This window comes from Diadema antillarum, unplaced genomic scaffold (assembly GCF_040938485.1).
Source record: "Diadema antillarum isolate AM-2024a unplaced genomic scaffold, OU_Dant_1.0 scf00000148, whole genome shotgun sequence".
NCBI lineage: Eukaryota > Metazoa > Echinodermata > Echinoidea > Diadematoida > Diadematidae > Diadema > Diadema antillarum.
In genome coordinates, this window is record NW_027271037.1 from 880543 (window position 1) to 905373 (window position 24831).

At 38.1% G+C, this 24831-nt stretch overlaps 2 protein-coding genes across 2 annotated transcripts; both read right to left on the reverse strand.

The window, feature by feature from the left end:
* Nucleotides 1-10891: 10891 nt before the first annotated feature.
* On the reverse strand, nt 10892-12826 carry LOC139721717 (uncharacterized). The gene has a single exon (XM_071633042.1). The coding sequence runs from the start codon at nt 12824-12826 to the stop codon at nt 10892-10894; it is 1935 nt and encodes a 644-aa protein (XP_071489143.1).
* A 3506-nt stretch (nt 12827-16332) lies between these two features.
* On the reverse strand, nt 16333-21267 carry LOC139721718 (echinoidin-like). Its single transcript, XM_071633043.1, has 2 exons — nt 21013-21267; nt 16333-16566 (listed from the first exon to the last, which is right to left on the reverse strand). Exons 1-2 carry the CDS (start codon nt 21265-21267, stop codon nt 16333-16335), a joined length of 489 nt encoding a protein of 162 aa, XP_071489144.1.
* Between the last annotated feature and the right edge of the window lie 3564 nt (nt 21268-24831).

Consider the following 24831-nt stretch of genomic DNA (forward strand, 5'->3'; position numbering starts at 1 on the left):
CGGAGATCTCACTATGGACAGGTCGGGGTGTCTGAAATCTATTCCCTGTACCACCAACTTTGTATACGCCGAATTCTATAGGCGTTTGGTTGGCATTACATTCTCTTCCCCTTGGCGCTCTTCCCGTGGCCCTTTGGTGGGTTTGGCTGCGGCCTTTTCAGTCATAATCTCGCAGCCCTTTTGATCATTTTGCAGCAGCCCTTTGTACTCTTGGATCGAGCTTTCCCAATCGTTTGGCGGCAGACTTCTCTATCACTATCTTTTGGCTGTAGTCTCTGACTGCCCAAAATATGTTCACATAGGACTTCGATGAAAACAGCTGCTAATATATTCTTTCTTCCTAGATAAACGTTTGAATGACTAACTAACTAAATGAATATGTTAATGAATAGTTTAATAAATAAGCAGATAAATGAATGAATAAATGAATAAATATATAAGTACATTGAATAAATGAGTGAATAAATAAAGAGATTAATAAATTATTTAATACTTGACATGTCCAATTTAACAGTCTTTAATAGTCACACAATATACATCAGTTCGCTAGCTGACCGAAAGAGTCGGATTCAAATTTTAGGAGATACCATGCATGCAGCAGCAGCAAAAACAAACAAACAAACAAACAAACAAAACAATATATATATATATATATATATATATATATATATATATATATATATATATATATACTATATACTATATACCGGTAGTATAACCTGGTTTCCATGTGTAAATGTTTACAAGGTGAAATTTGCGCTTCATCCATCACGTCCCATGCATGTATGTTGTTGTTGTTGTTCATTTTCTACACCAGTAGTATATCTTTATACTTTTGTAATGATTTCGTACATAATTTTACACAAAGTACAGCCGCTTTGCCATATAACAGTATAAAAGAGCGATAAAAAGAAAACGACAGGTAACCGCGTTCTATGGTGTGTATCAATACATGCGTGCGTGATGTGGCTGTGGATGTTTAAACTGCCGTGTTGATATTCAAAGTCGAATGATAGTTCGACAGCTGGTATGGACTTGAAATTGCTTTTTGACATTGGGTGTTTTAAAACGCGTATGATTGACTTTGGTGTTGTTCAAAGGAAATACTGATTGAAATAATTTCAGCGTCATGATACTGTAGCTTGGAGTCTTGAGAATTATTGATGTAGAAGCATGACGGTGGGAAAAATACGATGTGGATCAAGACGACATTTATTTCACTATTCATAGTCTATATAGATTCACTGCAAGGTTGCAGGAGAAGAGGAGAGATTTTTGTTTTTGGAATGACTCACTCCAAAGAGAAAAAGGCACACACACACACACACACAAAACACACAAAAAAACTTGCAACTCCATAGATCAAGATGATGGGGAAGAATGTACAAACCTGTATATGACACAACACAGTAACTAAAAGTCACGAAAATGTTGGATAGAATGCGTATGTTTTGTGTATATTTTGCTTTTATAAAGTTGTTGAGTTTCCCGGTTGTCAGAGTGGACTGAAGTCGTAGAATAGGTGGACACCATGAGATTATTAAACAGGTTTTCTGTTCCGAGGTGTTATTCATATTCTAACGGAGAGGGCGCTATATTGCTAAAACGAAACGTACGCACTCTGACGCTCAGATTTTGTGAATGGTCGGCTCCTTAAAAAAAGCGCCGCACGGGCCAAGTGCTAAAAGCGCCGCGCAGCGGGCTTTTGAATGGGAGGATTTAAAAGAACGCGGCGAAACAATAGAAGACCGCTGAGCGGGAGCGCCGCTGTTTTCCTGGAGCGTGTAATCTGCCAAGGCGCCTAAATGTACAGTAACAATGAGCTTTACATGGTGATGATGCGGAAAATAAGGCTAAGAATAAAGAGATATATCCTCAGTAATGATCAATTTCTGAATGGAAATGTCCTCTTTTATTTAGTGGCCTCGTGATAATTATTGAAAGGGACGAGACTACTAAAGACTAGTTCTTCTCAGCAGTTAGAAACGTTATGAAATATGTCTTCCATAAACATTATAACAATAAGATCGAGTGGAGGCTTAGATATTATGTTTTACTATTTTCAGCTTATCTATGTTGAAAGCGTAAAGAAACATTCGGACACTCCCAAACTGTCAATTTCCCTATTTAATCCTTCTTCCGATCATGGAAAGTAATTGGTACTCACGAAAATTCTATGACGACAGCCGTTCAGAACAGATTGGAGACAATCTTCAGAAGGACCAGGGGTAGACTAATAGACACTGGGGTAGTTTTCATCTCCTTTATACAAACTTGTTCCAATCAGCCCACGAAAGCCACATCCCTCTTGCATCAACCTCATCCCCCCCCCCCTCTCTCTCTCTCTCTCCAATCATTCTTCGATTCATATCCCTTAGAAGTTCAGTTTTTACTCATAAAAACCATTATACATTGATGACGGCTCAATGATATAAAATAACCAAAGGGACAGTAACAAATTCTGGGTAGACGGCGCGAATGTCAATGATCACGGCGCCGTCAAGGAGAGACAAACTATAGGTAGATCTGTTTTAAAATCAGAAATCACAACGCTCTTATCCTCATCAAAATTGATGTGACCCCGACAAATATTCTCTTCTTCTCTCTCGAGTGGCTGTTTATCAACCTTGTATAGTACTAGAACAGAACTGCGAGTATTTTCCAAGGCTGTTAAAGGATGGATAGCTTCATCAAATTTCAGGGTCATTCCATGATTCAAGTACAAGGGACCCCACTTGTATTTGCCTGCTAAAGAGTGGAGATTTAACACGTTTAACCTAAACAGATAACTCTGGAAGTCAGAAAGAGACACGGCTACTGGCATAATTCCTATTCCTGCATAAAATGATATCTTAGTCCAGCGGATATAGAAAAAATCATGCACTTAATGGTAAAAGCACCATATTTGGTACACATGTACATGATGCCAATACAAGTCATTTCTGATATGGAAGCCACTCTGATTCTGCCAGTGACTCTCGCTTTCTCTGGTCCCTGGACTTTGGAATGAAAATCATAGTTTTCAATCAATTAGTACATCTGTTTTCTTTGGAAAAATGACACTAAGTGTGAGAAAACTTCTAAAACTTCTTGGGTCACTTACATCAAATGTAAACACACTATATGTATGTCTATAAAATCCATGATTGACCAGGCTGTTCTGATACTTATAACTACACTGAATCTTATACATCAAACGATAAAGTAAAATTAATAGTGGCAGTGGGCAGGTCCTTCTGGTCCTGTACGGGTAGAAAGACGTTCCCGCCCTCCACGAGTCTTCCGCTTCCTTGCGGGCAGTTTTCTGGTTAATCAAAGGCTAGGGAGTAAACCTTATCCAAATCCGGAGCGGAACCCCTATAATGCCCCAGTCACACAGTGCTTTACGATGGATTACGTCCGCCGCGGATAGATACGAATGAGTGGACGCAGGGGGACGCAGCGTGGACGCAGGCATCCGCAGGGACGTATGTAGACGTAACTGTCCGTAACTCATCCGTAAAGAAACGCAAAATGACGTCGCCGAACCTGCGAAATTTTGAAATGTTCAAAATTTCGCAGAGGGACGCCACGGACGCAAACTTACGCAAGTAACCGTAACCAAACGTAACTATCCGTAACTGAACGTAACTACCCGTGGCTTGGTCGCAAACCATCCGCAAAAAAATTTACCTCCCGTCCGTTTGCGTTCACTTACGTCCACCGTAAGTACTAGGTGTTTCAAAAAACATTTCCCACTTTTGATCATTAATAGTGCAAAACCTATTCATCCGATAAAACTGTCATTAATATGAGTAATAGCTGAATAGTGTACAATTTTGTTGAAGGTGATTTAAATGTGAAAGCATAAATCAGTTTCATTAAATCTAAGATTGATTTTGAAGTAAGGTTTCAGATTTTGGTCAAATTTTAACCCTCTGTACAAAAATTGAACTTTGCACAAGAACCAATGATGTGTATGTGAGTGTGTGCTGACAATGGCCATGAACAATGGACATGCCTGAACCACCTGTTGCCTAGGCGTCAGTCTCGCGCTCCCTGGCACATGAATGCTTAATCAATAATTCATGTGGATTGCCCTGGGCACTGCTAGTCTGAATTCATGCACGGTAAAGGGTAAAATGTATGCACATGGAAAAAGTAAGCACATGTTTCCATGTGCTTGCAAACACCACATTTCATTCCAGCTGGCAATCATTTTCAAATTTTGCTTCACATATCACTAAATTTGGGATATAAATAAGCATAAATGATCTAAAGTTCCTCATTTTAATACAATTGTCTTCTAATTAGATAGTTGACAAATTTTTCGCTTTTTTGATAAAAAGATATTATTTTTGGTAAAGAGTTCAGCAGCATTTATCATTGGGGCGATTTGTTTCACAGTAGATTTATTTAAGGCTCCATATACACAAGTGTATAGTCCAATTGATTTCTTTGCTTCGTGTCACCATGTTTACGATAGAACAGAAGGTATTCATTGTAATTTCGTTTTTCAGAAGTAGGGAGAACACTGTCGCGACTCAACGACAGTATTGGCAGGCGTTTGACTTTACACAGATACTGCCAGAGGCTGAATAAAGACTAGTTGTGATAGTGAAATTTCTCATGAATAAATAATGAAGCATTCAAAGCCTGGCCATTGTTCAGGACCATTGTCAGGGTGTTAACCACACACTCCCATACACACCCATTTACCCCTGTGCAAAGTGAAATTTTGTACAGAGGGTTGAAAATAGAGCAAAATCTGGAACCTAACTGTGAAATTAATCATGAATTTCATGATACTGATTTATGCTTTCATATTTAAACCACCTTCAACCAAATTGTACACTATTCAGCTATCACTCATATCAATGACAGTGTTATCTGATAAATAGTTATTGAATTATTAAGAATCAAAAGTGGGAAATGTTTTTTGAAACACCTAGTATCTGAAATTAACCGGAAGTTAACGTATTACAACAGTTTTATCCGCTTACGGATACTTACGGACAGCTACGGATGTTGCGGACAATTACTTCCTTCGACGTTTTCCGTCTTCCACTCGCATGGGAACACAGAGACCCGTGGGAAGGCACACTACTCCTGTTGCCAAGCTGCAGCGCCTTAGAATGCTACAACACAGTCGGAACGGTGGAGAGGCAGAACTGCATGGACAAATTATGACACATCTCCCACAATTAATGGTCATTTTAAGTGGCACCCATATAACATGACTGTATACTCATGACATCGGTTGACTCTTGGTGCTGAACTTTTTTTTTGTACTCTTCGAATGTATATTTTTCGAAAAAAGCAATATTTAGCGTAGGGGATGGGGTGACAGCATTTTATTAACTTTTCTGGCCGGGGAAGGTGTGGGACAAGGGCAGCTATATAAAATGAGAACGAATTTGGTATTTCTATATAGTCTTACCCATGCACTTTACGCTCCATCGAATGTGTATTGCATTTTTTTATAATAATACTACTACTAATAATAATAATACTAATACTACTACTACCACTACTACTAATACTACTACTACTAATAATAATAATAAAGGACATCTATATTGCGCAGCTACTATAATAATATACTCTACTGCGCATTACAAAATGACATGCATACAAGAAATTCAAACAGAAAATACATTACTTCAAGAGATGACTTGATGTGGTACTTGGGTGTGGGAGGGGTGTTTAAAGGTTTTGATGTCTTTTTTTCTGTAAATTTAATAAGCATTGCTTTATCATAAATATCTCCTTAACATAACCCAGTAAGTCATGAATATCGCTGAACAACGACAGCGTAACCACAGTTTGTCTATTCCATGACTGCAAGTAATATTTTCTTACTCTAATGTTTAACTTTTTGATCTATATTGTATTTTATTTGTGGTATAGTGATGTTATATGTGACCCTGCACCACAAAACACACAAAAAGTCGCCACACATGAAATTTTAGTCGGAGCATGTTCTGAAAGAGCAGACTTTAAGCTTTAAAATGATGAATTACTCAAATCAAATGGACTCTCCTAACCTATCTAAATATTGGAAAGAATGCACACACTCAGAAAAAGTGTAAACTGAGAAAAGAGGCTCTGAAGTACAGTGTCTATTCAAGCGCTTAATCTTTATCAAGCCGTGCTGGTTGTGCGATGAATGGGACAAAAAACAGGATGGAAACCACCGGAGTAACAACAATGAGGGGATTATCAGATTAAACTGAAATTAATAACAATAATGATAATGATAATAATGATGATAATAATAACAATAATAATAATAATAATAATAATAATAATAATGATAAGGCCTTATTTACCCAGGGTAGCCAAGTCAAGATCGGCTCGGTTGACCCATTTCACCTATTTTCAGTCCCCACACAAAATCAGTGTGTGCGATTTTTTGTTCGTTTTGTGATGCACGGTCACATACATTCTTTACATTTATGACGTTTATTCATATTTGAGTTGCACAAACAAAATTCAAACTTCAAGTTCAAAATTTCATATATCTTTTATTATTGTAAAGTAAATTAAAGGATTACGATTTTTTCACAACTTGTACGTAATTCAATTTCAGTTTTCCCCAGTGTACAATGTAAGACAGTCCTAAATGTGATAACCTTGCTGTCATAATACACTGACTTAGCAGGGATCGTAAGAGAAAACCAAATTGTCCATAATTATTCATAACAATCTGTAACTATCCGTAACTATTCGAAAAAATGCGCAACTCTCCGCAAGTGTTCAGAACTATTATGTGCCAATTCGTAAGAATATCCGCAAGTGGACGCAAGTATTCGCATCTGGTCGTATCTGTCCGTATCGCCCGCATTTTTTGCCCGCATGTTTTGTACAAATTTCTGGTGACGGCAAAGGATCCGCGGGGGTCCGCGGAAAAAATGACTTTTTTGGACGTAACGCCGGACGCAGAGCATTATGTGACTGGGGCTTAAGGCAGTTAGGTGTTGTAGTTCATCATCTCTCCGGCAAATATGATAGGTATTATACAATACATCTTTATAGGTTTACATCTAATTGTCATTTGCAGCTCCACATGAGTCTACTAGCAAAATATAAACTACATGAAAAATTATGCTAATTTATGAATTTAAGGAAAACCTCAAAGAAATACAAATGTTTAGGTTCATAATTATTGGAAGATAAAACTGCAGAATAAAATATTCAGTAAATCGATCTTACTTACCGGCACCAGTAGAAATACTGAAGACATTCTCTAAAGCGCACCTGCATCTATATATGCATTCACGTTCATCACCGCTCAGCAATGGATGATCAGGAACAATAATTGTTTTGGATTGTCAGAGCAGGGAGGTGTCTCACCTCCCTGGTCAGAGCTAATTCGATTCCTTCATATGATTCCTTATAATTTTGTGTAACAGTTTTGACAAGGTCATACTATGAAATAATGAACAAGAACTTAAAACAAACTGTAGAAATCAGTAGGTCTTATAAGGCTGCAATAATCATGTCTTTGTGGCTGGAAACTATGCCAGTACACTTATTGTACTCTCCTGTCTATGCATCCAAAATTGGGGGGAAAGTCTTCTATTCCATTCTCACCATTTTATTCTACCTTTGATATTCAACATAATTATCTTTAGTATTCCACGTATGCAACAATTGTACTTATGTGATGTTCAACACCTACTTGAATAGTGAATGTGATAGAGGTATGGTCAATCAACAACAATCAATGAACAATAAAGAACTAAACGCCGCAACGACATAGGAGGTTCATTTACCAATAATAGGTGAACGATTCTTGTCAATGGGACAATACATAATGGCAACTGAGGGTGTATTTATAATACATAGAGGGTGGCCCCTCAGAAAATGGAAACGAATATTTTTCCAAAACCAACACGAAATTGTCCAATTTGGTTGAGTACTTTTCTTTCTAGACATGTTTTTGTTAATCATTAATTTCTTACTTTATTTTATCAAAGCTCAGCAACGGAGACTACCCAACAATTGAAGGTCAATCTTCGACAATAATCCTATTCAAGCATTCCACATTGTGATGTGCGGCCTCAATTCTTTGTTAGTCTCCCAAGTGGCTTTTGTTCAATGCTGAAATTTGTTGAATTGAGCTAAGAAATTTACGCTCGACCCGTCTTTACAAAAAAAATCTGTAGAATGAAAACTGCTCAACCAAATCGGATGATTTTGGTGTCATTCTTCTCACAACTCTATGTCATTCATTTTGGCATCAAAGTAATGCAAATGTGCAAATATTTGCGAAAACTCGCGTTTCCGTTAATTCTAGGCCACACTGTGTGTGCATACTCTATGTAGTGCGGCAGGCATATTTATCAAAATGGACATGAAAACGAAATATGTTAGTTCTATTCATCAACAAATGCTTGTTTTGAATCATTGACCCCAATTAGTTTCAAAGACGTACAGTATAGTATATATTGCGGTGGCCATATTTTAAAATGGCAGCCAAAACATAGGATGTGATGGTTGTATACACGAAAAGATGTATCCATTTAAATAATTGAACCTCAAAAACATATTTTTGTACCAGAATCATGAAGATGCATCCATTGGTTTTAAAGATATATGAATAGAATGTACAGCGGCAGCCATGTTTAACTGGAGGGAGGCCATATTTATTAAAATATAATGGCCACCAAAACAAAGGATGTGATGAACCTATTCACTTTGCTAAAACATCATTATATTGAAAACCTTCACCCCAAATCTATACTTTTACACTTGAATCGTGATTATATATTCATTGAGTTCGAAGATATACAATATTCATTATCCGTTGTATGGCAGCCATATTTATTAAAATGGCCGCCAAAACGTAGGATGAAACTATTCATTCTCACTTACAGTTGAATTTATCGGAGTCCTTGACGCCAAAAACATATAAGTTGGTATCATAGTCATGACCCTTTGTCCATACGTTTTAAGGAGATGTTATATCTAGCATGGTGGCCATATTTTTTCAAAATGGCCGCCAAGAAGTAGGTTGCCATGGTTTTATCCACTCAAAAATTATTTTATTGGAATCCTTGACCCTCAAAACCTATACTTTGGTACAAGAATAACGACAATCGGACTTATAGTTTCCAAAATACACAGCATTGCTATATCACATAGCGGCCATTTTGAAAAATGGCCGCCACGGCCGCCACAGGCAGAATCAGAGTGGCTTCCATATCAGAAATGACTTGTATTGGCATCATGTACATGTGTACCAAATATGGTGCTTTTACCATAATGTGCATGATTCACCCTATATGTGCCCTATATCCGCTAGACTATCTGAACTGGTAGGCAGAACGTAGAAGGACGCACTCTGTTGAAATAAGTTTTGCGTAGCAAACCTCTCAAAATGAAAGTGTGACCGACGTTATTGCCGCTACCGCTCTTTCTCTCTCTCCCTCTTTCCTGGGTTCCCCTTTATATACCCTAACAAGCCCCTTACTCTCCTCCGTTAGGTCCTCTTAAATATACTTGGCACCCATTTTAGAATGACAATTTTCTGAATGTCTAATTCAAAGTCTACACCAACAAATTCTATAAAGTTCCCTCAATAAATTATAAACTTACTACATATCTCTTATACGAAAATTTCCGGATCTTCCACTAAAAGTGTGCTCCAGATTGTTGAATTTCAATTCTAAAAATGCAAAAGCTCCCTCGAATGGGAGGTGTGATACCCCACCCCGTCCGACCCTCCCCTTATCCCGCTCTATGGACTATTTGGGAGTGTAAGTTTTCCAAATATGCAACAAAATCTGTGCATCAGAAAGTTATTAAAATCATAAAATATTCCCCGAGACACTGTATGCTTGTATGTATATACACATATAATGTATGAATATATATATATATATATATATATATATATATATATATATATATATATATATATATATTGACATCAAATCTTGCACATTAATAGACGTGGCTGGTGTTGGGTAGCACCCCTTTAATCATCGAGCTTTCGGGCGAAAAGCCCTTCTTCAGGATCTATACAGTCAATGACAACAACGTATAAATAAAATCAACCTAGGTATAAAATCATACTAAACTCAACTAGCCTCATATACTATACATTTCAAAATATACTCAACATAAAACATACCTCAATTCAGCGCATTTTATAACAAAAAACAAATCAGCATACTATTACTAAATACAATCGCAAAAACAAAACTTACTGTGTTGGTGCTGAGTGTGGTCTTGTAGTGTTGTCTGTGTGAAGATTGTGGTCGGGTGTATCTTATATGTATTTGTGTATATGGGGGGGGGGGGGGGGCGTTCCTGTACTAAGGCTCGTTCTCAATAATCAATCAAAAACTACCAATACTCAAGAATTTTCACCATCCAACAATACAAAAAAACTTCCAAATTACCATTACAATTTCTACATATTAATACACCTCTTGTAATACATACAAACATACATATCCGCATACATAATATAATTTATACACATGAATCTATTTATCCAAATACTTACATACTTACAACCACGTTACTTTAACTACAGTTCAACTTTCCCAAAATACATATACCATTATTACATTACCTATTATATATCTACCTACACTTACATCAATCACTAATTCTATCTGACTAAAAATTATTCTAACCTTCTCAAACGATAACATATTTATCACATACTAACATTCAATTAATCTGACAAATATCATAATAATCTAAAAAATAACATATTTTTATACACTAACATTCAATTAATCTCCTCTCATCTATCTCTATATAATACACCCTCATACATCTATTCAATACTTTCCCATGATTCAAAAACAAAATATATATACAAACATACATACATACTTACATTTATTTCTACAATTACTCATACATATCTGACAATCAGTAATAAAAAACATTAAGGTTCTATGTTAATTCCGTTTGGGTGGAGGGTTTTTAACTTGTCAATCCAAAAGGATTCTCGGCGTAATGTTGTCGTGTGTGATTTGCTCTCGATAGCTTCGATGGCTGTAAGTTGTAGGTTGGATAATGAGTGTGAGGGTAGGTTGAAATGTTTGGTGTATGGGAGTGTTTTGTGATGTGGGTTGTGGTAGTTACGTATTTCTGATAGTGTGTTGTTGATTCTTGTGTACAGTGTTGTTTCTGTTTTCCCGACGTACTGTTTATGACAGAGTGAGCATGTTAGGAGGTATATGACGCATGTGGATTTGCAGTTGATGTGTGAGGAGATCTTGAATTGTCTACCTGTGGTTGTGCTTTGGAATGTTGTAGTTTCTACGATGTGTTGGTGAAGGTTACATTTTCGTGAGTTGCAACGGTAGAATCCGTTAGGTTTGTGTGATGGCGTGCTGGGGGAGGGGTCTTTGGCCCGAACTAAGAGGTCTCTTATTGTGCGTCCACGGCGGAAGGAGATGGTAGGGGGTTTGGGGAATAATTCCCGGGTGTTGTCAGATTGTTGTAGAGTCTGGTGGTGTTTGTGTGTGATGTGAGGTAGTTTGGCAGTGGCAGGCGAGTATGTGATTGGAAAGAATATGTCCTGTTTATGTGTGTCGCCTCCCTTTCTGTAGGAGAGAAGTTCATCACGTGGTGTGTGTCTTGCCCGTGTTATCTGGTTGTGGACCATTTGTTTGTTGTAGCCTCGTTGGATGAAATGTTGTGCGAGTTGTTGTAGGTGGTGTTCCAGTGACTCTGTGTTTGAGCATATCCGTGTGACGCGTAGGGCTTGGCTGTAGACAATACCCTTGAAAGAGTGTGCTGGGTGACAGGATGTGGGGAGGAGGTATGTGTGGGTGTCAGTGGGTTTGGTGTAAAGTTCTGTGTGAAGTTGTGAGTCCGCGTGTTTGATTGTGACGTCGAGAAAGTGTGTTTGTTCGGGTGAGGAGTCAAACGTGAATTTGATGGTTGGGTGTATGTTGTTCATTTTCTCTTGGAGTGATGCGAGGGAGCGGGGGGAGCCGTTCCATAGGAAGAAGATGTCACCAATGTAGCGTCGCCATGAAGTTTTGAGGAGAGGAGGATTTGTCAACGATAGTATGGCATGTTCTACTTTGCCCATAAAGATGTTGGCGTATGTGGGGGCAACCGGGGTTCCCATAGCGGTCCCTTGGATCTGTAGGTAATGTTCACCATTAAATGAGAAGTTGTTGAGTGTGAGTACGAGATGGAGGAGGCGGAGGAGTTGGTCTGTCGGTGGGTGTGTATTTGTTCTGGTGTTGAGTGCTTCTTTGCATGCTTGCATGCCTTCTTGGTGGGGTATGTTTGTGTACAGCGATGTGACGTCTGCAGTGACGAGGAGTGTTCTTGAAGAGAGTGGGGTGTGATGTGTGTTGATGTCGAGGATGTGGTTCAGGAAGTGGGTTGTGTCTTTTAGATAGGATGGCAGTCGTTGTGCGAGTGGTCTGAGGTGAAAATCTAGGAACCTTGAAATTTCTACAGTAGGGCAGGAGCAGCCAGATACGATAGGGCGCCCTGGGTTGTTTTGCTTGTGAATCTTTGGGAGGAAATACAAGCTTGGGCATACTGGGTTTTTTGGTACCAGATACCTTTTTGTGTCAGAGTCTACATCTAAAGACTGGACTGCATCTTTCACTTTCTGTAAGTGTTGTGGGGTGGGATCCGCAGGGAGTTTTTTGTATGTGGTACTGTTTGATAATTGTCTGTCTCCTTCTGCAATGTAGTCATTTGTGGACATTATGACAACCGCCGAGCCTTTATCAGCTGGTTTGATGATAATATCCTTCTTTGACTTCAGTGCCTTCAGTGCTTCCCGTTCATCCTTTGTGAGATTATCAATGTGTCGCGATGAGTTATATGATTTGGCATTGTCCTCCATTTCTGACTGTATATTGCTGAGGTAGACACTCAAGTGGGGGTTTACAACAATAGATTTACTGTTCTTGCACCGCCCGCCATGTTGTGGTTAAGTCTTTTGATGCCAGTATATATATATATATATATATATATATATATATATATATATATATAGTTATAATATCGATGAAGGGCATGTACCTTGTACAGACGAAGTGTATTCCACACACATTGTACCTCTACGTCCCGTAAGCACTGTTTTAGGCAGAGTGATGGTGTAAGGAGTCATTTCTCTTGTCTGTTAATGCAGCCCTGATGAAGGTCCACTAATTAACCGAAAGCTTGGCATTAGAATACCTCCTAAAATCAAGCCAGGCGTACTGCTCCCTCTTATTTCTCATAATAAACGTATGAATATATATATATATATATACTGTATATATATATATATATATATATATATATATATATATATATATAGAAACAAGAAAGGGAAAACTGATCAGAAACAAATAATAATAGATAGTGAGAACTTTGAGCAAAGAAAATGGGTTTTCATCGGGATTCGAACCCGAGACCTTCGGATTACTAGACCGGTGCTCTACCGACTGAGCTAAAGCCCTAGATCGGTGTTCGTCCCAAACCCTTAATTCTCTTTGCTCGTATGGTCAGAAGCTCACTACTTATTATAAATAGTAGCTCACTATTAATATTTGTTTGTGGTCAGTTTTCCCTTTGTTTCAAAATATATTACAAAAAGTTGCATCGCTTCGGCGATCCCTCGCATTTATTCCAAAGTTGATTTACATCCTTTGGGTTTATGTCAGGTTAATGTGTGTGTGTGTGTGGCACACATACACACACTATAGCTTCTGACCATACGAGCAAAGAGAATTAAGGGTTTGGGACGAACACCGATCTAGGGCTTTCAATAGCTCAGTCGGTAGTCTCGGGTTCGAATCCCGATGAAAACCCATTTTCTTTGCTCAAAGTTCTCACTATATATATATATATATATATATATATATATATATATATATATGTAATATATAAATTATATATGATATTATACCTGAAAGAAATATCTTTGACTTCATGTTATTGGTAAAACAGAAATGGCCGAGTGAGATACAAGCCAATTCATACGCACTCAAATTTCTCCTTCTCTCTTTTGTGATGCAAGTCCCCATCAAGATTTTAGAAAAATATGCATATTCTTCCACTCTTTTCTCATCAAACTTTCCATGATCATATAAATAGGCGGATTGAGATTCAAATCAAACTTTATTTCTTATACATACCAACACTATTACAAAAAGTATGCATTTCCAAGATCTAGGAAAAAACATATTGTCCAAATCATGGTATCAATTCTCTTTCTTTTTCTTTTCTTTTTTTGCCTGCCAGAAAAGCAAGTACCTTACCCTATCTACTTAACAATCGCCAATTTCCACAATCTTAGAAATCAATTCCAGTTAGATATCTTCTCAAGGGAGTTTCTGCAATGCGGTATATATCATAACGTCTGTTAAACTGCGTTCTAGAGTATAACATCGTCTGTCATCATAAACAAAAAATACCAAAGACATTATATGAAGAACGTTTACTTCGACGGTATAGAGGAAGCAAAAGATTAAAAAGTTATGAATTTTTAAAGTTTCCGTGCCGTCATCACCGGATAAGAAGAATGCTACACAATGCTACACTTGATGATGCCATTATAGACAACAGCATATAACAAACAAAAAATATGAGGAGAATAACACGAAGTTTCGGTTTCAATGAAAAGTACACACTCCATTGACTTTTTACTGACATAAATGCAAGTATTATTCCCCTTTCCTTCTGAAAGAGGTAAATCAAGTGTTCTTCCGTTATGCTAGAAGAACGAACATAAATTCTGTTGAATCATTCATAATTATAGCTGTCAAATTTCTACGTATGCACAACAGAATTTCACAGTTGCATTTGTCCCTTTTTATATCGTTCAGCGTTCGATGCCGCCATCTTTCTGAGTAATTTGAAGATTCATAATTGACACTGACGTCGTATGGGATGTTTTACTTTTTTTATATATTTAATGAAATTAAATTTCACTTCAACGTTAAAGCATGTAAAACAAGATTCAATCCCATCCAAAATATGTGCAAGAGTGTAAATCTGAGTTTTACGGTATGAAAGTAAACGTTCCTGTGTTTTTACAATAGGTTATCATCTACCTCTCGATCTTTACAAGTATGATTGGTTTGCCTTCATAAAGACAGAGAGTGGCTGTTCATTGTTTAATTAAACAAGATTCAAGATTCAAAATTATTTTCATTTCCATCAAACAAACGGAGAAATCATATATAATGTATATGCAGAGGATATTAAGTATACATATGAACTTGAGAAACAGATGAAGAAAACACAATTGTATTTTTAGCAAATGCATATAGTAAACGTTAACTAAGGATTTGGGATGGAAATGGAGGGTCCCACTAAGAAGCAAAGCTTGTACGATATGGGACCCTCAGAAAATACACAAGACAGCTTAAAATGACTGCCAAAGACCGATATAAAATAAAATAAAATGAACCGATGTCAACTGACATGAAATCAAATTGGGAAGGGGAAGAAGAAAAAAGGGGAAAACAGAAACTACAGCACGTGCTATCGTGGACGCAAGCAAACTGGACTCCATGATGTAACAGTAAAGATAAAATACAACCTGGATTGAATATGATGCAAACAAATTTATACGTAAGTATACCGGTAAGAAGGCAGAAGAAGGAGAAAAAAGACACAATGGTATATACGAAACAATAAGAGAAACATCTGAGGAGGACTTGTGTTTAACAGATTATTTTTCTTTCTTAAAAAAATATGAAAACATAATTGTTTGATGTTTGAAGAAATAAGGACTTGACTGAGCTGATAAAACGATCCTAACTTGGTTGTTAGGTTAACTTTTAATCAATACTGTCTTCCTATCTGTGGGGCAGATCCAGTTTGACATATACTTTGGCACATACTACTATAGTGTTTTGAGTGTGGGCATGGAGCATGGGATCAGAGGGAATAGGACTGCTGTAACTCAGTCACTCGAACCTCCTTGATTATCTAAATCGGAATTCAATGGTGGTAAATTATTGCGTTGTTGTTCCTGGAACTCCCCTGGACTTCCTTACAAATTTAGGTTAAGCGTACAAATAATACGGAAATAGTCAGATGGATTCGTCAATACGGAAGATACGTCAGATTTCGAGTGGGGGTATATGGACTTTTCAAAATGATATGATATGATATAAGATATGATATGATGTGATATGATAATTTATTATAATATGATTATGATTTACGAGACGAAAATGATAGAGAATAGGCCAAGTAGAATTGTGTGAAACTAAAAATAGATGAAATAGTCGGCGCAAATACTAATGCAAAAAAAAACAAACACACAAAAATGACGCAATAATCGACGCATATCACTAACGCAAAAACGGAAGCAATAATAGACTCATTACGTCGCTGCATGGGTCCTACAAATCAAAAGGTCAGCTTGCAGATGTAGTCTCCAAGTCTTGTGCATGTGCCATCATCCCAGTCTCTGGCTGTATCCGACACGCTTCCTGTGTACCAGATTTTGCCGCAGTCTTGGTTCCCACCGTAGCTGTTCGGCTGACCAGCGCGCCAGTTGGTGTACGGCGTCGTAGAACTGGACTGGTCACTCCAGACCCAATCGCCCTCAGTACTTCGGTCATTGTAACCAGTCCAGAAGCCCTAGTGTAGGTGTTATACAAGCAAAACCTGTTGGTTACCCATGATTAGTTGTGAGTTACGATGATAGACAAATAGAAGAAGATCGAATTAATAATCCAGACGATGGGCCGAATGCATAAAACTAGCAATTGCTTATAAGCAATTGCTTCAAGCACAAGCACAAGCTCGTCTAGAAAAAGGTCTAGCTTAAATCAATATGCATAACCTTTTGCTTAATATGCTTACACCTTTTGCTTGTCCCGCACAAGCCATTGCTTGCGTTTTAAACAAAAGGGACGTCATGCCTGTGCAAACACAAGAACAAAAGGCGGGTGTGACAGCATGCATTTGAAAGGGTGTGGGTGAGCGAAAACATTTCCTGACATTGCAAAAGAGCTGTGAAATGACACTCATAATAAATGCACACACACAGACGCACACACATCTTCACCCACACACGTACTGGCTAATTCCCATCATTGCTTGTAGTAGCCCGGATCTGCTAGGTCGCACGTGGGGAGAGGTCTCCTTGCTCTCCAAAAATGGGCCGGATGCATAAAAGCTAGCAAATGATTGTGCTAGCCTTTTACTTGAATCCGTATCCATAAAAACAAGCAATTGCTTGAGAGCAAAAGCTTTTGCCAGGAAGCACAAGCAATTGCTTGCATGCTGTCCGCAAGCAATTGCTTAGAGACCAAGCAGTTGCTTAAAAACGTTTGCATAAAACAGACCTTTTGCTTGTTCTTGCTAGCAACTGCTTACGATTTTCCAAGCTCTGTAAACTGAGCTTAAGCTTTTTCTTAACTGGAACGTTCCCTTTTAAGTATCATTTTCATATTCATAAAAAAAACCAATGAAATGATGAAAAACAGGTAAGATGTCTGACTTCGGTGGAGCGCAAGGAGGCCTCCTGTCTCTCCACGTGCGACCTGGCAGATCTGGCTACTGTAATGGGCCGGATGCATAAACGCTAGCAATTGCTTGTGCTAGCCTTCTACTCGAATCCGTATGCATAAAAACAAACAATTGCTTGCAAGTAAAAAGCTTTTGCTAGCAAGCACAAGCAATTGCTTGCTGCCCGCGTTCTACTTAAATTATATTTGCGAGTATACTGTGTGACCTTTGTAACAGTCGCGTGGGGGCTGACAACTCAGTGAAGGAATTCCTCTGATGGAATGGCTGAAATCCCACAGAATTTCATTATCTTGGCTGCATACGGGACTGCGAAGTATGTGCGTTGGAGTTGCCTGGGAAGTGCTGCCGCTAAGGGCCCTCCTACTGGCGTTCTGCGTGGACCTGTCCGGGCATTCCCGCGACTCACCCGGAAAAGGTTTTGGCCATGCTCAAAACTTGGTTGCGGTTAAATCGGACTTGCGTGAGCACCTCCGGGCAACTACAGGCGAGATACGCGCTAGATACTGTTAGGTGCGGACCAACTGCGGAGAGCTCCGGGGAGTAAATTTGTTTCCCCGCAAGTCAAGCCGCAAAACTTCCCCAGAGACGGTATGGCAAATCATGAATGAAAATTGCAAACATTCGTGTTCGCCCGCTCAAAATCTTCTACGTGCTTGAAACTATCTCCTTGCCACAAGCCCGCGTAGCTTGCCCGGAACAGTGTGACACGGCCTTTAGAGACCAAGCATTTGCTTTTCTTCAAGCAAAAGGGATGCAGTGGGCCGAATGCATAAAACAAGCAATTGCTTGTAAGTAATTGCTTCAAGCAAAAGCACAAGCTCTTCTAGCAAAAGGTCGAACTCAAGCAATTGCTTGAATCCATATGCATACGCTTTTATACCTTTTGCTTGTCCCGCACAAGCAGTTGCTTGTGTTTTCAACAAAACGGACGTCACGCCTGTGCGAATACAAGAACAAGGCTAGTGTGACAGCATGTATTTGAAAGGGCGTGTGTGTGCCAAGTCATTTCCTGACATAGCAGAAAAGCTATGAATTGACACTTATAAATGCACACACAGACGCACACATGCATTTATAAATACATACGCACTGGCTGATTCCCATCACTGCTTATAGTAGCCCGGATCTGCCAGATCGCATGTGGAGAGACGTTTCCTTGCTCTCCACCGAAGTCAGACATCCTACTTGTTTTTCATCACATTTTGCGTGCTTACCATTGGACATTCCCGTTGTCGAAACGAACAAGTTTTTTACACTACTTAGGAGTAATTTCTTGTAGATTTATACCACTCCTGCAGTGTGGTCTTTCTTTCATGAAAATGACGTCCCAGTTAAGCAAAAGCTTAAGCTCATTTAACAGAGCTTGGCAAATTATAAGTAATTGCTAGCAAGAGCAAGCAAAAGGTATGTTCTATGCATACGTTTTTAAGCAATTGCTTGCACTTGCTAGCAAAAGCTTCTGCTCGCAAGCAATTGCTTGTTTTTATGCATATGGATTCAAGTAAAAGGCTAGCACAAGCAATTGCTAGCGTTTATGCATCCGGCCCATTATATGAATTCAAGCAAGTGCTTGAGCTAGACCTTTTGCTCGACGAGCATGGTGCTTTTGCTTGAAGCAACTGCTTGTTTTATGCATTCGGCCAATGTAATTTGCCCTACCTATTTCTCATCACATTTTGCGTGCTAACCACTGGACATTCTCGTTGTTAAAAACGAAAAAGTTTCTTACACTATTTAGGAGGAATTCCTTGTAGATTTATGCCACTCATGCACAAGTTTGGTCCTTCTTTTATGAATATGGAAATGATTCTTAAAAGCGAACGTCCCTGATAAGCAAAAGCTCAAATTTGTTTTACAGAGTTTGGATATTCGTAAGCTTTTGCTAGCAAGAATAAGCAAAAGGTCTGTTTTATGCATAAGTTTTTGGGCAAATGCTTGGTCTCTAAGCAATTGCTTGCGGGCAGCAAACAATTTCATGCAAACTTGCAAGCGAAAGCTTTTGTTCTCAAGCCATTGTTTGTTTTTACGCATGCAGATTCAAGTTAAAGACTAGCACAAGCAATTGCTAGCTTTTATGCATCAGCCCGATGCTTCCGGGCAGCAAGTAATATCTTTTGTTTGTTCTTATGCATTTGGCCCATTGATTAACTAGATCCTTTGATTCTGTATCTTCTTCCGGGTACGTTCCCGGTTTTAATTCTATTTTGATTTTGTACTGTTAAACAATAAAACAGAACAAAGACACAAATATGACAAGAAAACAAAACATAAATCCCAGAAATCCGATGTACTTCATCTCCGTTCCTTTTACCCATTACTCACGGAAGAAATCAGAATTCTTGCCTATAACTTGCAGGGAGGCTGCTTTCCTGTTCGATAATAGCGTTCTACTCAATCGCAGAGTGACTTGAGTCCCTAAGTGTACAAGCAGAAAGTCTAAGTGTTACCTTTATCAAAGGCCAAAGAATCGAATGAAATTCTTAAAGGTAATGCTTACCTTTGAGAGCAGTGATTTGAAAAAAATAGTTTCAGTTATTTCATTTGATGCATATCGGCAGGTCAGTTATATCACAAAACATCTTACCATATTCATATATAATAAAAATTTCTAGTAAAGCATAAAAATAATATACTGAGATATCACTATTTTTCTCATTAAACCATGTCTAGACGGTTTAGTCTAGAAACAGTATTATCATAACTGTTGTTCACATTTTGTAAATTTTACAACACTAAACATTGATTATACTAAGTAACTTTTACACTGCTTGTTTCTATCCCTAACTCACATTACAGAACTGTTTTGAAGCACCAAAGCTGGGTTTTTGTTTCATCTGCAAAAATGGTAAACAAAGCCTTTAAGAGTCAATTCATCAGTTTATGATGATATAAGCCTCATACACTTACAACCACTGATAAATGGAACGTCTCCATCAAGCAAATTACAATCGACAGTTTAAAGCTCACTAATTTCACCCTCAGGAGAGATTTCTGTGACAAATTGAAGGTAATCAGTATTTGTTCTCAGACTGTACTTCGACCACTCGACCTCAGACAACTTAGTATGCAATCACTTTCTACTGTCAGTTAAAATACACACTGACCTAACATCAGGATTTTAACTGCTTTCTATAATAAGCTTTAGGCCTATAAACCGCTTTCATCCCAATCAGCATTTCAAACCCTTCGGCTGGAATGGATGAAACACTGTGTTCCCCTGTCCCTCATTATAAAAACCTAGAATATGATTATCAAATACAGAATGAATCTGCTGGAACACAGCGTCTTTGATATATATTGGTATTGCACATTGCATGAGACGGAAATGAAAGAAGGAAGCAAATCACAAAGTATAAAGACCCATATTGGTAGGATTGAATAGGACAGTTTTGACTCATTTATTCCAATGACATTGAGCTTATCCTATATAGCTTTACTCGTCGTGGGATTTTACACATATAAAAACGGAAGACTTTATACTCTAGATTTTCCCAGCCAATTACCAGTATTATAGTATGATACAATGTATTACATCTACCCTACTTGGCTTACCCATGCAGGAGTTGGAACCGTATATCGCCAGTAATTGTAGAGGAAAGTGTTTTCTGCCTCGCTCAGCACCGACGTCAAATGACCACCGAGTTCGACACAGTGGTTCTCAGCTTCCTGCCAGTTTTTCTTCACTAAGAAGAGCCGATAGCAGGAGCCGTGGAACCCAGTCCAGTACTCCGGACAGCACCCAAACGCCTGGCCACCGACGGCCATGTAGGACGCCAGGACCACGAGAAAAGCAATTGTCAGCTTCATGATTTCAGGATTCAAGGCTTATTTGCTCTTTTTTTTTTCTGTGACATCAATGAAACAAAAGAGGGAAAATTGAAATACATGTCAAATTATGATTGAGGGCATGACTGAAGAATATTGCCCATATATGTATCGTACATGCTCTTGGCAAAAATCTTCTTACAGACGAAACAGAAAAGACGAACAATTTAAAATCAAATCCCCATCTTTAAACGAAAAGACGCCTCAAAGGGCATGACAAAAGCAATTAGTTGATGATGGAGGGGGGGGGGACTTTTTGTCTTTGCCTTGTCCTTCAATTGCCTGTACAATCTTCGTATTTCCTATCAAAAATCGTAATGATCATTAATGTGCTCGTCATAACAATGACAATGAAAATTACATGATATTGATGCAGAAATAAGATTAAAGATAAAGATATGAATTATTCAATAACCATGGATAATGGTATTTCCTAATAGGAAATCGTCCTTTATCAAGTGATATCTCATGGTACAAACTGGTATCAATAACAGCGTCATATTTCTGGCGAGCCTGTCTTTCCACCTGTGCCTGTAGAGAAATTTAGCAGTTTAATTGACGGTTGACGATGTCAACGTTACTAGACGGGGACATCAAAAAGCGAGTAGAATAAATTCACGTATAACTATGCTGTCATTAATAAGTAGCAACTACCATTTTTCCAGAAGGTGGCGTATAGTCAGTCCTGTGTTCAGCTTTAGATTAAGCTAGTTAGCAACTTTCTCTAAATCTCCAAGTGTTAATTTTCCCCATTGAATTCTTCTTGAGATCATGGCGATGAACTTTATAAAAGATACCATTTTTCTGTTTTTAGTGTATTCAGATTCAATAAAAGATATCTGAGCACTTGAAGTGCTGGATAATTTACTCTCGTCAGTTAACGTGAACTAATTCTTATTCCTATCATAGCGATGCAGTATTGATACTCACAAAGAATCTGTGACGACAGTCGTTCAGATGCGATTAGAGACAATCTTCTGAAGAACCAGCGGTGACGAATGAACACTCGGGTAGTTTTCATCTCCTTTATACAAACTTTTTCCAATTAGCCAACGGATGCCACACCCCTCCAGCGTCAACTTCATCCTCTCTCTCTCTCTCTCTCTCTCTCTCTCTCTCTCCCTCTGTGTCGATGTGTCTCTATGTGTCCTTCATCTCCTCAAATTCATTTTTTTTTATTTCTATCCCTTACCAGTTGATTTTTCACAGAGCTATCAATTTCCTCTTGTATTACAATAATACTATAAAAAACATGGTTATTATTTATACTCAGAATAACCAAAAGACGGTAAACAACTCAGGGAAGACTATACAAGGGTCAGTGATACCGGTGTCGTCGGGAAGCGACAAAGTACAGGTAAACCTGAATCCAGAATTCACAACTCTCTTGTCCTCATCAGGGTTTGATGTGGCCCCGAGAAATATTCTTGTTTTCTGCCTCGAGTGGTTGTTTATCAACCTTGTACCAGAACAGAACTGTGAGTATATTTTCGTTTTTATGGTTATTAACCGAGGCTGTCTTAAGATTTATAGTCTCATCAAATTTCAGGGTCGTTCAATAATTAAAGTACAAGGGACCCTACTAGAATTTGACCTTAACCTAAACAGAAAACAGTGAAAATCAGAAAGAGGCACGGCTGCTGTCGTTATTCTTTTATATCTGAAGTGGAAAGCACAACGAATGAGAGCGCCTTCTGTTGGAATCAGTTTTGCATATTAATATCGAATCTCTCAAAATGAAATGTGAGACTAACGTTATTGCCACTATTTTTTTTCTCTCTCTCCCTCTTTCCTACGTCCCCCTTTATAGACCTTACCCTTTACCCTCCTCTGTTAGGTCCCTTTAAATATACCAGGTACATGTTTTAGATTGACAATTTTCTGAATATTCAATTCAAAGTCTGCACCTCAAAATTCAACTTCCCTCAATAAATGACAAACTTACCATACATCTCTTACACAAAAATGTCCGGATGTGCTACTAAAAGTGTGCTCCATATCGTTGAATTTCATTTCTTAAAATGCCAAAGCTCCCTGGAACGGGAGGTGGATACCTGACCCCATCCGACCCTCCCCTTATAATAAGTACCGCTCTATAGAATATTTGGCAGTTGACAATTTTCCAAATATTCAACAAAATCTGATAGTTATTTCAATAATACAAAATGCAAAACTGATCTGACCCCGCTGATATATATGTACATATATATATATATATATATATATATATATATATATATGTTCCGATGAAGGGCATGTACCTTGTACAGACGCAGTGTATTCCACACACATTGTACCTCTACGTCCCGTAAGCACTGTTTTAGGCAGAGTGATGGTGTAAGGAGTCATTTCTCTTGTCTGTTAATGCAGCCCTGATGAAGGTCCACTAATAAACCGAAAGCTTGGCCATTCGAATACCTCCTAAATCAAGCCACGCCTATTAATACTGCTCCCTCTTATTTCTCATTGTAAACGTAAATATACCTGAAAGAAATGTCTTTAACTTCATGTCACTGGTAAAACACAAATGGTCGAGTGAGATACAATTCAAGTCATACGCACTCCAATTTCTCACTGTCTTTTGTAATGAAAGTCCTCATCAAGATGAAATGGAATGTGCATATTCTTCCACTCTTTTCTCATCAAACTTGTCATGATGATATCAATAGGCGGATTGAAATTCAAATCAAACTTTATTTCTTATACATACCAACAAAATTTCTAAAAGTATGCATATCCAAAATCTGAGAAAAAACGTAAAATTGTTCCAAATCATGGTAATAGTTTTGTTTTGTATTTCTTGTTTGTTTTTTACCTGCAAGAAAAGCAAGTACCTATATCTAATTAACAACCAATTTTCATCATCTTAGAAATCAATTCCAGTTAGATATCTTCTCAAGGGAGGTTCTGCAATCCGGTATATATCATAACGTCTGTTAAACTGCGTTCTAAGAGTATAACATCGTCTGCCGGGATAAACAAAAAATACCAAAGACATTATATGAAGAACGTATGTTTCGACAGGAAGCAAAAGATTCAAAAGTTAGGGATTTTTAAAGTTTCCGTGCCGTCATCGCTGGATAATAAGAATGGTACACAATGCTACACTTGATGATGCCATTATAGTCAACAGCATATAACAGAAAAAGAAAATATGAGGAGAATAACACGAAGCTTCGGTTTTCTTGAAAAGCACACATTAAATTGACTTTTTTCCGACATAAATGCTAGTCTTATTCCCCTTTCTTTCTGAAAGACGTAAATCAAGTGTTCTTTCTTTATAGAAGAGCAAACATAAATTCTGTTGAATCATTCATATGGCTGTCAAATTCCGACGTATGCACAGAAGAATTCCACTGTTGCGTTTGTCCCTTTTTATATAGTTCAGCGTTCGATGCCGCCATATTTTCTGAGTAATCTGAAGAGTCATAATTGATGCTGACGTCATATCGGATATGTTTTACTTTTTTGTTTATATATCTAATGAAATGAAACTTCGCCTCAACGTTAAAGCATGTAAAACAAGATTCAATCCCATCCAAAATA

Bases quoted from the DNA above. Each gene is read 5' to 3' on its own strand.
- LOC139721717 (XM_071633042.1), bottom strand. From the start codon at position 12,826: ATGGAGGACAATGCCAAATCATATAACTCATCGCGACACATTGATAAT.
- LOC139721718 (XM_071633043.1), bottom strand. From the start codon at position 21,267: ATGAAGCTGACAATTGCTTTTCTCGTGGTCCTGGCGTCCTACATGGCC. The intron at 16,567-21,012 runs GTAAGCCAAGTA...CACCTACACTAG, and splicing joins CGGTTCCAACTCCTGCATGG to GGCTTCTGGACTGGTTACAA.